This window comes from Cetorhinus maximus, chromosome 5, assembly GCF_964194155.1.
Source record: "Cetorhinus maximus chromosome 5, sCetMax3.hap1.1, whole genome shotgun sequence".
NCBI classification, from domain to species: Eukaryota; Metazoa; Chordata; class Chondrichthyes; order Lamniformes; family Cetorhinidae; genus Cetorhinus; species Cetorhinus maximus.
The window spans coordinates 28,320,423-28,335,811 of NC_135883.1; the positions used below are offsets into that span (position 1 = coordinate 28,320,423).

A 15,389-nucleotide genomic window follows, 5' to 3' on the forward strand; every position below is an offset into this window, starting at 1 on the left:
CAGTCTTTATATCCCTTGCCACGTAACAGACCAGAAATGGACAGTCTTCTAGATGCTTAACCAAGGATACAAGATGGATATTGGAAAAGGAAACTAATTGAAAGGAATGATTGAGAAAGTGGTGCATGATGGTTAATAAGCTTTGGAACCAACTTGACGAACCGAGATGTTCCTGTACAGTGCATCTCTGATATAACCTGTGTGGATATGGAGAGGTGGAGTTTGGGCAGCGGTGGAAGGACTGCAGGTGTGGAATCCTATTTAATTGGAATTCACCTTTTTATCAGCTTGGGCATTTTCAAGCCTTTAAAGGAATACAGGGAACATTCATAAGCAAAGTTTTCATGAATGCAATCCTTATAGTAATGAAATGCAAATACTTAAGTTTAAACTGGTATTTGTAAGATTAGTTTTTGTTGCAGTGATGTAGCATGACATATGTGGCGTCATCCAACTCTTCCTGTAATCACTTTCAGTATACTGTGGCATTCAAAAGTAATTATCCATAGCCAAACAATAAGGGAGTAAAATCCATCCTACCAATAGCTTTAATTCAAAAATGTTGGCTTGAGTAGAAAATGACTAGATTTTAGTCATATGACTTTAGTATGGCAGTGCTGAATTAAAAACTGTTTTACATTAATGCATTGGCCTCAGAGATTTTAATGATAACTATCAGAAAATATTATGCTACTGTAAAAAGAATAACCTCACACAAGGCAGTCCTCTTAAAATTCAAGGACAACACACAACTTTGAAACTTTGTTTCAAAAAAACTGTATTTAAATAATTTACAAAAGATGTACTAGAATTTCAACACGAGCTATTAAAATGTTCTTAATATCTATGTTTTCTTCAAGACGATGACTAGAGAAATAATCTAATCATTTATAGGTACCATTATAAGGTGGAAAAAGTACATTGTTTGAGGCTGAAAATTACAGAATCTAGATTTGATCTATAATGCTGCTGAGAACATCTGTACCATCTTACTACAAAAGGCAGGGTGGATCAGCTACTTCAGCATTGACTAATCTAGTCAAGACCAATGATAACAGTAAAACAGCTTTCTGTTATGTCATATTGAAAGTGGCCTTGGAGACACTTTGTTAAATCAGGATATTTAGGTCATTTTCAGCCACAGTGATCTCTCCACCAACTCAATGGAAGACAAAATAGCCACTGCATACACCTCAATGGACTTCTATAGGTCTTAGAAATAATACAGTTTCTGAACCCCACATAATCTGCAAGAAATCTGCCTCTTACTTTGTGTGACCTTTTCCAGTTGCAATTAAATAATTTTGTGATTGCAGGGTAATAATTTAAATAATACATTAAGGTAGTTCTGATTGAATTTTTTTGTATTCAGCTAGCTATATCATAAAACATTCTCTATTTAGTGAGACAGTCCACTGTAGATACTGGATGACAATTCAGTTGGAGACTCCAGGAGAACAGACATTCTGGAAAACATGTTTAATAAAAACAACTTGCACTTATATAGTACATGTAAAGTAATAAACAAAATTTAACACTGAGCCATGGAGATATTAAGACTGGTGATCAAAAGCTTGGTTAAAGAGGTAGGAGGGGAAGAGAGATGGAGAGGTTTCGAAAGGGGATTTCAGAGTTTAGGGCCTGGGCAGCTGAAGGTGTGCTGCTAATGTTGGAGCAATGAACATTAGGGTGGCTTAAGAGGCGAATCGAAGGTGCGCAGAGATCTTGGAGGCTTGTAAGTGGCTAGAGGGATCAGGAGAAACAAAACCATGGAAGGATTTGAAAACAAGGATCAGGAGCAATTTTAGATCAGTGCACACAATGGATTGGGGGGTGGGTGGGGGCGGTGGTGAATGAAATTTGGTGCGAGTTAGGATGAAGTAAACAGATTTTTGGATGAGCTCAAGTTTAAGGAGGGTGCAAGGTCAGCTAAGACACAACTGAATTTCAGTAGCAGAATTATACATTGTGCACTGCATGGTGAAACATCTCTGTCCTGAGAAAAGTTTACCATCTGATTTACAGTGAATAATGCTACAAGACATCTATTAATTTACTAAAAAAGAAAAATCACCCTGAACATTTTACTTTTAATATGGAACAGTTAATGTATCAATACGCTAAATATAATACAATATAAAAAGTTGAAAAGTGAATGCCACTGTCTTACCGTAGCAAGTCAGCAAGAGTAATTGATTCTCGAAGCCACAGCAGTGCCAGATAACAAAATGCCAGTGTCAAAGGCATAGACATTAGTAATCTTTCACGGCAAGCAGCACGACGATATAGACGGCCATCAATAGATCCTGATCGTATAGATGTTGCTTCATCATCTTAATAAAAGAAATGTATCACCAATATTAAATATTATCCTTCTATTTTCTCACTAGTCCATGAGACACTTGCTAGCAATTCTTTCACCACCTTCTTGGATAAACTCCTGGCTTGCTTCAACACCTTACTACTGCCATACAGCTGAAGTTAGGAATAGCACAGTTCAAGAAACAAACCATCACCATCATCTATCATACTATGCTTCAACATTCCGCACCATCACCCTGTCTCATATTTAAAATAACATTATACTGTAATGCATACAAAAAATGCTTTTTCCATTTCCAATTCAAATAAACATTATAGTCCCACTATGATAGGAAATAGCCGGCCTGTTTCCAGGCTTCGGCCCATTACACAAAATAACCAACCATGAAGAGGAAGTCTTCCTGTAGTAAAAATTCCTTTTCCATGTGGCTTAATATCCAGATTAAATTAGAAATTGACAGTGCGGAAGATTATGGATGTAAAATAGTTTGCATCAATCTGACGCAGGTGTGGTTGGTACACCAATCTGCATCTCTCTTGGACTGCCCTGCAAAGAGGTCTCTCTTTTAAAATAATTTATGACTGAACAATACACCTATGTTTATGTATAACTCAAGACTGACTTCAGAACCCTCCTGCTATTTGCTTTAACTACAAAAGTGAATATTGAATTGGGTTGCATGAGTATACTAGGGTGATGTCCCAGTATCAACTTATCATTAGTCATTAATTTATTACTAAGAGCACTATCAATCACAACTGCACTTGGGGTTCTTGTCATCAGCCATTGCCAAACAAAAGTCTGTTAACACTGATCCATCCACGTGTACTACAGAACATAACATGTTATTAAAAATGAAGAAAACAAACCTATACAGCAATTACTGCAAGAAAGTGATCTCAAGATATGTGGTTGGGGCAAGGATGGGAATAGAGAGATAAGAGATTAAGTAATATGAGAAAGAGTTTGTGATCTTATGGCAGGAGATCAGGAGAAATAACAAAAGACTCTCACCTCAAGTGAATGGTTAGTCTAGCTCAGAAACAGTAAAATATTATGAAAACATTAAATCTGGGCAGAGTGTCATACCTGATACAACTGCATCGTTGGATAATTGAATACTATTGTCTTGACTTTCAGGATCACTTTCAGAAAATGACGACCATTCACGTAAAAGTGACAAATCTGAGTTGGTCTCCAATCCTGATGAACCAGAACTGTTCTCTGAAATCTGTATTAATGTAAGTGTTTATTAAACTCCAGCATTTGGAAAGTGGTGAGGAGGGGATAAAAGAAAATTAAATATTTGAAAAGCACTTCATTTTGGGAGCTTACTTTGTACAATTAATAAGCCTATGATTACTGACTTGTTTTTAAAAAAATGAAAGCACATAACTATATTTGCTTCGTAAGAAACTTTCTTGGTTGTGTCTGCTTAATTTCATTCCATTTGTTCAAATTCACCTTTGTTTAATGTAACAAAGGTATTAAGCTAGATTTTGCAATCAGCAGTGAAACAACAGCACTCGCCACTGAACTCTAACAAAGCTTTGATCTCTGTGGCGCACTGCAACTAAAGGAGGTAGCCAAAGCCACCTATCTGCAATATGAACTTCCTCTTGCCATAGCAGAGTCACATTTCTATTGCCTTGCTCAGTGTCAAAGGCAGAGCTGCAGGCAGTGGTCTGCACGTAGAGTCCTAGAGCCCCTGAGGGAAAAGGAGATGGTGGATCCTGTCGGATGGTTTCCCGAGCAGACTGTCAAAGCCATTTGGCAGAATGCCTCATCGCCAGAACTTTCCAACAAGCACCAAGATATAGCTTGGCTGGTGGTGAGAAAGGTCCTCCCAGTTAGATCCTTCCTACACGCAGGAGTCTCTCCCCCTCAGTACGTTGCCCGAGGTGGCTGCGGTGGGGAAGAGACCGTTGTTCACCTCCTTGTGGAATATGCCTTTGCAAAGAAAGTCTGGAGAGAGATGCAGCGGTTTTTGTCAAGGTTCATCCCAAGCAGTGCTGTGACACAGGGCTCTGTGCTCTGCAGGCTGTTCCCAGGAACACACACTGAGACAAACATCAACTGCAGCTAGAGGATCATCAGGTCGGTGAAAGATGCTTTTTGGTCTGCCCGAAACTTGTTGGTCTTTCAGTGCAAAGAGTTGTCCCCGACCGAGTGTTGCAGACTGGCACATTCCAAGGTCCAGGACTACATACTGAGGGATGCAATGGGAAAGGGTTGCTGTCTAAGACCTTTCTGCCATAGTGCACCGAGTGGCTGGGAATTATATAGACCCCTCGGGCTGCATGACTCACAAGGAATGTATACAGTGAATACTAAAAGTATCATAATTGTACTGAAGCATCTCAAGAGTGCAACGTGATCTATGTCAATAACCTGAATACCCTTGCACTGTCTGACTGCATGTAAGGACCACATTGAAATGTCTGTAATGTTCATTGGTTGTATTGAAGCGCCTCATAAACTATATGCAAAAGTTGAACATGATTGCACTTTTTGTGATGGCCATTTGAAATGTTTTGTAATGTTCTTTCAGGTATTTTATGAATAAAGTATACTTTTCCAAAAAAAAGGCAATGGCAGAACTGCTGTTGATGCCAAATTAGCAATATAAATGCATCACAAGTCTTTGGAGAAGAAACAAGCATTATGTACCATTAAAACTTCAGATGTTTGTCATTTTCATAAATAATGCAGTACTAACATATTGTAAACTTGGGGAATGAAAATACTGGGAACGATCAATTATCTTGACAACAGCAAGGTGACACACAGATATGCCATTGTGTTACTAACATGCAACAAGACTGCCTCAATTTACATTCAATTCGAAACAAAAATCAGGTTTTAAAAAGTTTAATCCACACCCAGTGTTCAATTGCAGACTTCCTGATGTCTAAAGGGCAATTAAAATAACCACAAACATCCAAATATATTGAACCTATTTGACTTCTATTCAAGAAATGCATATTCATTGGCACCATAATATTTTTAACATGCAGGAAGCATATTTCAGTAGGTCAGTTTTTGGATCACCTTCATTAAATTTTGTGCACTCAACAAATTCCTATGTATATAATATATATAAATTTAAATTAAACCACTAATTATATACAACTGCTGTTAATTACTACTGTATTCAATCGTTACTTTTTGGCAATTTTCTACACTTAACAATGGGTGCAGTCAACAAAACAAAATTGCAACTTGACAACTGAAGAACATGATTTTGTACTGCACCTATTCATCACTGCTGAAAAGAAATTTCTAGTCTCATTTTGTTATACATTGCTGCCCGTAAATTAACAGAGTAAAGTGTTAAAGCTCCAAGGCTGCTAAGTGGTGACACTGCTCAGTTGCTAATGAACAGGTAGTAAATCCTCACACAAGAGAAAGAAAAGAATGAAGGGACAGCGAGCTTCAAAATACTCTTGTGCATATAGCTGTTGGCTCAAGAACAGTTGTTGCAGAGGCAAAACATGGGCATATTAGGTACAAAGCTGTCCACTCATTAAATGATACTCTGATGAGAAATGAAAGCCAAAAGCTGAGGTACAGACTTTTTGATGCAGATTTTCTTATAACAACTGGGTTTAAAAAGAGTTGTTTCAGCTCAGCACACAAAGAAAAATCAGACACAAAGGATTGTAAACCTGCAATGGAGCCTGCCTGATTAGCAGAAAGTCAAGCAGGGTTAGTCAGGATGCCTGAATGTTCCTCCATGCACAGCAAACAGGTGATTTTTTTTTTACATTATGCATGAAGGAAAATTTGCCCACTTGTCTTTTGATATTTTTGAGTGACTTGATTAATGCATAAAGTTAATTTACTGCTCGAGCTTTATCAAAATCAGCACTCACCAAATAAATATATAATTAAAAGAAATTAAGTACAAGCACACCAGAAGAGGAATGTACTGTTTTAAAAATAGAAATACAGCAAATATGTTACTTCAACATTTAAGGCAAGTCTGGGAAACCTCTTAGATTTTAAATTTAAATGTTCCATTAACTCAATCTAATCAATTAACTCTATCGTGGCCCTTATGGAAAAAAAACACAAAACGTAAAGCAGATTATATTCAAGAGTCTAAGTACTTAAAAGAGAAATTGTCCTGTTGGTATCATCAGTTTCTATAGCCACAGCTTTCTTTTTAAATGGCTATATTATACCCCTATACAGTTCATTGTAGGTACTTTGTTTCAGAGGGGAAAAAGCACACTTAGTGGAATCAACCTCCTGCAAGGTTTCTGAATGGTAGGGATTTTATTTGATTCACGTTCAAACATGTAAAGACATGCATGTAACCAAAACAAGAAATAGATACACATATTAGAGTATAATGTGTTCTACCAGATATTTTACTCAGCTTCATTGGTATTCCTAAATGTGCTCAAAAGCAGTGCACATAATAATCCCTTTTGAGTTTTTTTCTAATATCGAATGACTTGTCATACAAGGGATTATTTTAGTTCCTTACTAAAGGAAGAATCCATTTAGTGCATTATCTTATATTACAGGAAACTTTCAAAAACTGCACAAAGAGGGGTAATAGCAATAAACGCCTCCAGCTAATTTGAAGGTAGAGTCGGGTGCTCGTAGCAAGTCTGTGATAAATACAATGGATTAGTCTTCCTCTTCAAAACTTTTTTAAAAAGGGTATTGCTTTTTTCTTGTATTGTTTTCAGGTATAAGGAACACAGCAAAAATACCTGAATTAAACTTTTGAAATACTTGAAGGTGAAGATTGCTAAATATCTAAGTAAAGAAAAAACAATTAGAAAGAGGGATGATTGTGTTTGACAGACCAAATAGAGTCTTTGTGGAGTAGACAGATATGGTGGATATCTGAGAAATATAATGAATTTACGGAAAGCCTTTGGCAAGATGTCATATAGAGACTAGAGGAAATATAAAGGTAGTGAGGTTAAGGAAGAAATTAGAAGACAGCACACAGGGAGTGGAAGTTAAGAGCAGATCCTTAGTGTGTTTAAAAGTGGATAGTACTGTCCCACAGGGTTTTGTTCATTGTGTGCATGAATGATGTGGATATAGGGCTTGAATGTCATACTAATTACAGTGTAGTGCCTATAGTAAATAATTCTGCATCCAAAATGAAGCTGCAAGGGGATATTCACAAGATTAGGGAAAACAATGGACGATGAAATTTAATGTCAGTAAATATGATTTGGTGCATTTGATTCAAGAAAAAAAATTATACTTCTAATGGGAGTCTACAAGATGCACTGCAGCAACTCACCAAGATTTCTTTGACAGCATCTCCCAAACCCAAGACCTCCATCATCTAGAAGGCCAAGAGCAGCAGGAGCATTGTAACACCTCCAAGTTGCCCTCCAGGTCACACACACCATCCTGACTTGGAAAAATATTAGCCTTCCTTCATTGTCGCTGTGTCAAAATCCAGGAATACCCCATCTAACAGGACTGTGTGAATATCTTCAACACATAGACTGCAGCATTTCAAGAAGGTGGTCCACCTTCTCATAGATAATTAGGGATGGGCATTCAATCCTGTCTCTGCCAGTTTTGCACACATCCCATAAATGAATAAAAACAAATCTAATAGAATATTCTGATTTATAGCAAAAGATGCAGAGTACAAAAGTCAAAATGTAATGGTGAATCTATATCAAACTTAGTAAGATACTATATGCAGTTTTGGACTCCTTATTGTTATGGGCACGTTGAGAGAGAACTACGGAAATCCCTGTTCCCTTCCCAACTGTCCATCATCAGTATTTGCGTTTTTTTTAACCCGAGTGTGTGAACAATTGAATAAGCAGCAGCAAACTTTTTGTGGGTTTAAGTTAAGAAAGATGATTGTTTTTTTAAGCACTCATCCTGAAATCGAATGCTGTGGCACCCACTCACACTAACACACACACAAACACACTCAAGGAAGGTTCAGTTGAAGAGAATTGTGCACTTCTACAACTTAAAGGGGAAAAAAAAAGGAAATGTTCACATATCACTTGTTTGATGTAACTTGAAGATCAAGGTTGCAGGTCTAGTAACAGGTCTTCTTCAGACCTGGAGTGCAGTTTCAGTGAGTTCAACAAAGTCATATGCTGAAGCTGTTTGCAGGTTTTTTTTGAACTGATGGGCTTTCTGCAGGTCATAAAGTCAGTTTCTTATAGTCTCGTTACCAGATCAGTTTGCTGTTTTCGTGGAGCTGAAAAGGAACAGGCTTGGAGATCTTACGAACATGCAACACCAACACCTGGGTGGTGTCCAAGTCTCTCACCATCCTGACTTGGAAATATATCGCCGTTCCTTCACTGTCACTGGGTCAAAATCCTGGAACTCCCTTCCTAACAGCACTGTGGGTGTACCTAAACCACATGGACTGCAGTGGTTCAAGAAGGCAGCTCACCACCACCTTCTCAAGGGCAACTAGGGATAGGCAATAAATGCTGGCCCAGCCAGCGAAGCCCATATCCTGTGAATGAATCAAAGAAAAACATATGAACATATGAATTAGGTGCAGGAGTAGGCCACTCAGCCCTTTGAGCCTGCATTGCCATTCAATAAGACCATGGCTGATCTGATTGTAACCTGAACTCCACATTCCTGCCTATTCCGATAACCTTTCACACCCTTGCTTATCAAGAATCTATCGATTTTTGTGTTAAAAATATTCAAAGACTCTGCTTCCCTGGCCTTTTGAGGAAGAGAATTCCAAAGACTCAAAACCCTCTGAGAAAATATTTCTCCTCATCTCTGTCCTAAATAGGCAACCACCTATTTTTAAACATTATTTTTAGTACTAGATTCTTCCACAAGAGGAAACATTCTCTCTAAATCCACCTGTCAAGTCCCCTCAGGATCTTATATGTTTTAATCAAGTTGCCTCTTACTCTTCTAAACTCCAGCAGATACAAGCCTAGCCTGTCAAACCTTTCCTCATAAGACAACATGCTCATTCCAGGTATTAGTCTAGTAAATCTTCTCTGAGCTGCTTCCAACGCATTTACATCCTTAAATAAGGAGACCAATACTGTACACAGTACACCAGATGTGGTCTCATCAATACCCTATATAACTGAAGTGCAACCTCCCTATTTTTGTATTCAATTTCCCTCGCAATAAGTGATAGCATTGTGTTAGCTTTCCTAATTACTTGCTGTACCTGCATACTAGCCATTTGCGATGCATGTGCTAGGACTCCTAGATCTCTCTGCATACCTCTTACGATGTTACAGCCTTCAGATCTTTCTCAGACACAAATGTTACTGCCTTTCCTGTGTCTCTCTTACTCTGAAGGCAGCATTTCTTATTTCAAGAGTCAAAGGGACAAAAATGGTTGTTCCACAATATGACTCCTCACAACTGTGGTTTCTTTACCAAATACATGGTGTTTATAGATTGATGAGCCACATCCTACTTTATTGTTTCTGGGATACTGTTCCATTGATTTGAGACATTCATCTTGACAGGTTAAGACAATTACTTTCTTTCTTTCAAGAGATCCATTCAATTCAAGAATACCTACTGATGGTCTTTAGGATATGTGCAACTAACATCTTTTAGTCTGGAATGCCAAGCTGCTTTCAGCATGAGACCAACAGGTTGTCCAGGTCTGTGATACAAGGATGTCTGCAAGCAAGACCTCAAGTTGATTGGGATTGGAGTCAATGCATGGGAAGTCCTTGCTGCTGACCAGAGTGCTTGGGGAAAATCAGTTAGGAAGGGTGTGGAAAAAGCAGAGGACAAAAGAAATAACCATTTGGCGGAGGAGAGAGCCCACCGGAAGGAAAAAAAAATGCTAGTTGACTTCGGTCCAACGTTATTCATCTGTGCCAGCGGTGGAAGGGACTGCCGCTCACAAATTGGTCTCTACAGCCACAACAGATGATGGTCAATCCAAAACAGACAAACACCCTGGCGTACAGGGCGCAGTCCATCTCCCTAGATGGATGGATGCTATCAGTCCAGAATGTGCTTTTTTGTTCTCGTCAGATTGCGAATCAGTTCTTGAATACACAGACGTGGTCCATCTGACCTCTGGCAGTCAGCCTTGGCGATTTTATGTCTATTCAAAGAAGCCCGATTGAATAAAGTTTGGACATGCCTTTAATGGGCATGACAATATAGGAAGGATGGTGGAGCTATAGAGGGGATTCAGTGAAGACTTACTAGGATGCTGCCTCCAATATGGGAATGCAAATTCAAAGCTAATTTGAAACGGTTTCATTAGAAGAGGGAAAATTAAGGGGTGATTCAATACTGGCGTTTAAAATTATGAAAGGATGGGGTATGTTAGATCGAAACAGACTGTTTCCAGTGATTGAGGTGTCTAGAATAAGAAAATATAAAGATACCATTATATGCAAGAGATTTAGGACAGACACTAGAACAAACCTTTTTACATAGAGGGTTGTGAGACTGTGGAATGCACTACTGGAATTAGTGATAGAAGCTGAGGCCACGTCAAGATTTTAAGAACAGATTAGATAAATGGGTGTGGGAAAGGAAACAAAGGTTTATGGGAACAAGCCAGTCATAGGGGAAGAGGACAACTGCTTGTGTGGAACATGAATTAATAGGGTCAACCAGCCGTTTGCACGTTTATATATCTAATATCTATGTACAACAGAGGTCAAATATTTCCGAATGAATTTGGGATTAAGAAGCTCCTACTCAATGCAAAAATATAGAAACGGTTTTCTTACGCAACTTTGGAACTACTGATATTTCTTGTTTAATCAGACCTACCGTTCTTTTTCTGCTGAAGACATCAACTGGTTTGTTTGTGTAGGCATTTTGGTTTTTTTGCAAGTAACGTCGCCAAATATTGCACAGAATTTCATCCTGGGAAAAGAAAAATACATAATCTATTATGCTGCAATTTAGGGAGTGGCTGAGTGACAGTGTACTGGTATTCAATTGCACTGCTCTGTGAAGGATAGAATGCATGTTCCCATAACATTTGAGATCACAATCTCACTATAATTGGGAAAGATTCACAGCAGAAACTCAGGAAGGAAGGAAGCCACAAAAATCAGAGGCAACTCACCCTGAACCAGTCTAGAAAACTTATGAGCAATGTTTTACAGAGCTGCACTGCAAACAAAGAATTGGTACGTATTGACCCCTGCTAGGACGCAGGAACTAGTCAAATTTTAGCAGCTCACCCTAATGGCCTTTCTTCACACACAAATTTAGACAGGTTATTTAACTGTGGGCAACATGACATCTCAGCCCAATCTGCACACGGACACTTTCCAGCAGGGACCTCTGAATTCCAATCAAGAGTGGGAACCCTTGCTTTATTTCCTTGCCTAACTTAGGGACATACAAACATATGAAAGAGAAGTAGGCCATTCGACCCCTTGAGCCTGCTCCGCCATTCAATAATATCATGGCTGATCTATATGTTTTGAGTTCTACATTTCTATCTACCCCCGATAACCTTTGATTACCTTGCCTAACAAGAATCTTATAGACCTCTGCCTTAAAAATATTCAGTGACCCCACTTCCTTCTGAGGCAGAGAGTTCCAAAGTTGCACAACCCTCAGAGAAATAAATTCTCCTCATCTCTGCCCTAAAAGGGCGACAAGATGTTCAATGGACTTTCCATATCTACTGAGGTATCACAGAACAGACACCGCCTGCAACAAGTGGAACAAGGCGAAAGTAAGAAACTAGCACATGTCCACAATGCCACTTTTAAGGTAAGGAGCTTCATTAATTGATCAACTATGCTGATTATATATCATGTCTTTTGTGTCCTAACAGTCAAAGCTAGCTACTGAATACTTAAAGATTCCAAAAGTTTATTGCAATTGAAGTACAGCCCACAACCTATTTACTGCCCCTCCCCAAACAATTTGCTGCCCCTCCCAAACAATGGTACTCTGGTGGAGTACTAATTTACTTCTTATTTTACATCAGCCAGAGAGAATATTGCTGTTCACTCAAGGTCAATCGACACCTCAAATCAAGCATACTCAGCAGTATCTATACTGGGAATCAATTGAACAAGTTAATAAAGTACACTTCACAGTAGCATTCTATTTTCCTCATTTGAAACTAGCACCATTGCATGAATCTCATTTATCTATTCAGCACTTTATTTCACTGTTTCTTACTTGTTAAAAGTTAAGTGCAGCCTACAAGCCTGATATGTTTCTGAATTTTGTGTTATGTGGATCAGAAAACCATTAATAATTACACCTGGCCAATTACTGACCAATCAGTCTACTCTCGATCATCAGTAAAGTGATGGGAGGAGTCATTGACAGTGCTATCAAGCAGCATTTACTTAGCAGTAACTTACTGACACTCAGTTTGGGTTCCGCCTGGGTCACTCAGCTCCTGGTTCAAACGTAGGCGAAAGGACTGAACTCCAGAGGTGAAGTGAGGTAAAAGGGTGGCTGCCCTTGACATCCAGGCCGCATTTGACCGAGTGTGGTATCAAGGAGCCATAGCAAAACTAGAGTCAATGGAAATCGGGGGGAAAACTCTCTACTGGTTGGAGTCAGGCCTCGCACAAAGGCAGATGGTTGTGATTGTTGGAGGTCAGTCATCTCAGCTCCAGGGCATCACTGCAGGAGTTCCACAGGGTGGTGTCCTAGGCTCAACCATCTTCAGCTGCTTCATCAATAACTTTCCTTCCACCATAAGGTCAGAAGTGGGGATGTTCGCTAATGATTGCACAATGTTCAGCACCATTTACGACTTCTCAGGTACTGAAGCAGTCCATGTTCAAATGCAGCAAGACCTGGGCAATATCCAGGTTTGGGCTGACGAGTGACCAGTAACATTCGAACCACAGAAGTACCAGGCAATGACCATTTCCAACAAGGGAGAATCTAACCATCACCCCTTGACATTCAATGATATTATCATCACTGAATCCCCCACTATCAACATCCTGGAGGTTACCATTGACCAGAAACTGAACTGGACTAACCATATAAATACTGTGGCTACAAGAGCAGGTCAGAGGCTAGGAATCCTGCAGCAAGTAACTCACCTCCGGAATCCCCAAAGCCTGTCCACCATCTACAAGGCACAAATCAGGAGTGTGATGAAATACTCTCCACTTGCCTGGATGAGTGCAGTTCCGACAACACTCAAGAGGCTAGATAACATCCAGGCCAAAACAGCCCACTTGGTTGACATCCCATCCACAAACATTCACTCCCTCCACCGCTAGCGCACAGTGGCAGCAGCATATAAGATGCACTGCAGGAACTCAATAAGCCTCCTTAGACAGCACCTTCCAAACCCATGACCACTACCACCTAGAAGGACAAGGGCAGCAGATGAATGGCAACACCACCATCTGGAAGTTTTCCTCCAAGCCACTTACCATCCTGCCTTGGAAATATATCGTTATTCCTTCACTGCCATTGGGTCAAAATCCTGGAACTCCCTCCCTAGCAGCACTGTGGGTGTATCTGCACCACATGGACTTGTAGCAGTTCAAGGCGGCAGCTCACCACCACTACCTCAAAGGCAATTAGGGATGGGCAATAAATACTGGCCTAGCCAGCAACACCCACATCTCATGATGAATAAAAAAGTAACTTAAAGAGATATGACACATCAGAACTCCTAGGTACAATCACTCCCTATGATAATTCCAACAAAGTAACATAGCAATTATATACCTTGCTTTATAGCATTATTGGAAAGGATTTAAGCTGTACCTTAAGGAGTACCTATTTTACAACCACTATCTTTAGCATTAAAGTATGATTTCCTATTAGCAATCTGTTTACCTGTTCAATTATACATTTGGTGTTATTAGTGTAAATGCCATTTAAAATTTTGGCATTAACAAAAATAAACAATCAGAAATTTGTCAATATGTTTTAAAAAGAGTTAATTAGTTAAGAAAATATTAAGCCTATGCAGGTACAGATTTCCAATTAAATAAAAATGTGTAATATACAATAACCTGTTCTTGTTAAAGTCAAAGATTGCCCCCTGCTGGATGTTTAAATACTTTCAAGGAGGCAACGTACCTTTCATTTTTTTCCCCCAGTCATAAAACTTTGCACAATGTAACACATTTTAGAAATCTCCTACAATTTCAAGCACTCTTATTCAAAACAATAAGGGTCACACAATATATTGTGGATATCACAAAACAGGCAATTGGGAAATATCAAAGCATAATCAGTGGAGGTAGCTCTTGGAAGGAGAAAGGCAATTTTAAATGATCTGAGTGTGCCATAATAGGCTTTAAAGAACCCCACATAATTTTCTTCTTTGAAATAAATGTCAATAAGCAATTAAATGTTAACATTGCGCATTATAAAGCTTTTGGCTTCATGAATAGCTTACATACAATGGAGCCCTGAGAGCCAAATAAATTAAGGTTACCCATAATGTGCAACTATTTCAACCTGCAGATATTCTAATTTAGGAGTTATCCATCAGTGAGACAAAACACTAAGACACCACAAAATTCAGACAGCAAACCAGGGAGCAAGAAACTAAACCAAAAATCAAACTGTAGTTGCCTGTGCATTATGGACTTTATATGGCACTTGGAAAACCAGCTATAAAGCAATTTTGGAGCATATTTTAGGATGCAAGCTTTAGGAATGTGTGTTATTTGGGCAATACTTTTGTCATAAAAAGTAAAAAAGCAATTTGAAAGTAGTTCAAATCTTGCAAGTCTTTTATTTCATTAGAACAGCATTGTGAATATTATGACAGCCTTGTGACAGCACAGCACACAATTAAATACTGGGAATGCTTGTTAAACAGATATAGTTCAACGCATTCTGATGAAGTCACGAAGCAGGGCAAACTATTCTTTACCACAATATCAAACAAAATGAGAAAAGATAAATCCTGGTTCGCCTGGGTTTTAAAGTTCAACTACTTACTGTGCTATTAGCTGAGCCACACTAGGAACTAGGGACAAGCTAAACTTTACTACATATACAAAGGATGACAGTGATTCTACACTGAATGGTGGTGAGCAGTGGGCATCCACTGCAATTCATACTTAAATATCAGCTCTCTTGTCCCAGCAGTGTCACCAAGAGCAGCAGCCACTACTGGGAC

General features: G+C 39.0%; 1 protein-coding gene across 3 annotated transcripts in view; it reads right to left on the bottom strand.

Moving 5' to 3' along the window:
- Nucleotides 1-15,389, bottom strand: part of taf1b (TATA box binding protein (Tbp)-associated factor, RNA polymerase I, B) — a 97,157-nt gene that overhangs the window by 45,772 nt on the left and 35,996 nt on the right. For 2 of the 3 annotated variants that reach the window (XM_078541627.1, XM_078541630.1), the window contains exons 5-7: nucleotides 11,075-11,170; nucleotides 3,413-3,554; nucleotides 2,171-2,333 (exon numbers count right to left, since the gene is read on the bottom strand). In XM_078541627.1, coding sequence (XP_078397753.1) covers nucleotides 2,171-2,333; nucleotides 3,413-3,554; nucleotides 11,075-11,170 — 401 coding nt within the window. Of the gene's footprint in view, nucleotides 1-2,170; nucleotides 2,334-3,412; nucleotides 3,555-11,074; nucleotides 11,171-13,677; nucleotides 13,787-15,389 lie in introns of those variants that run through there. The other variant, XM_078541628.1, reaches the window with a different exon arrangement.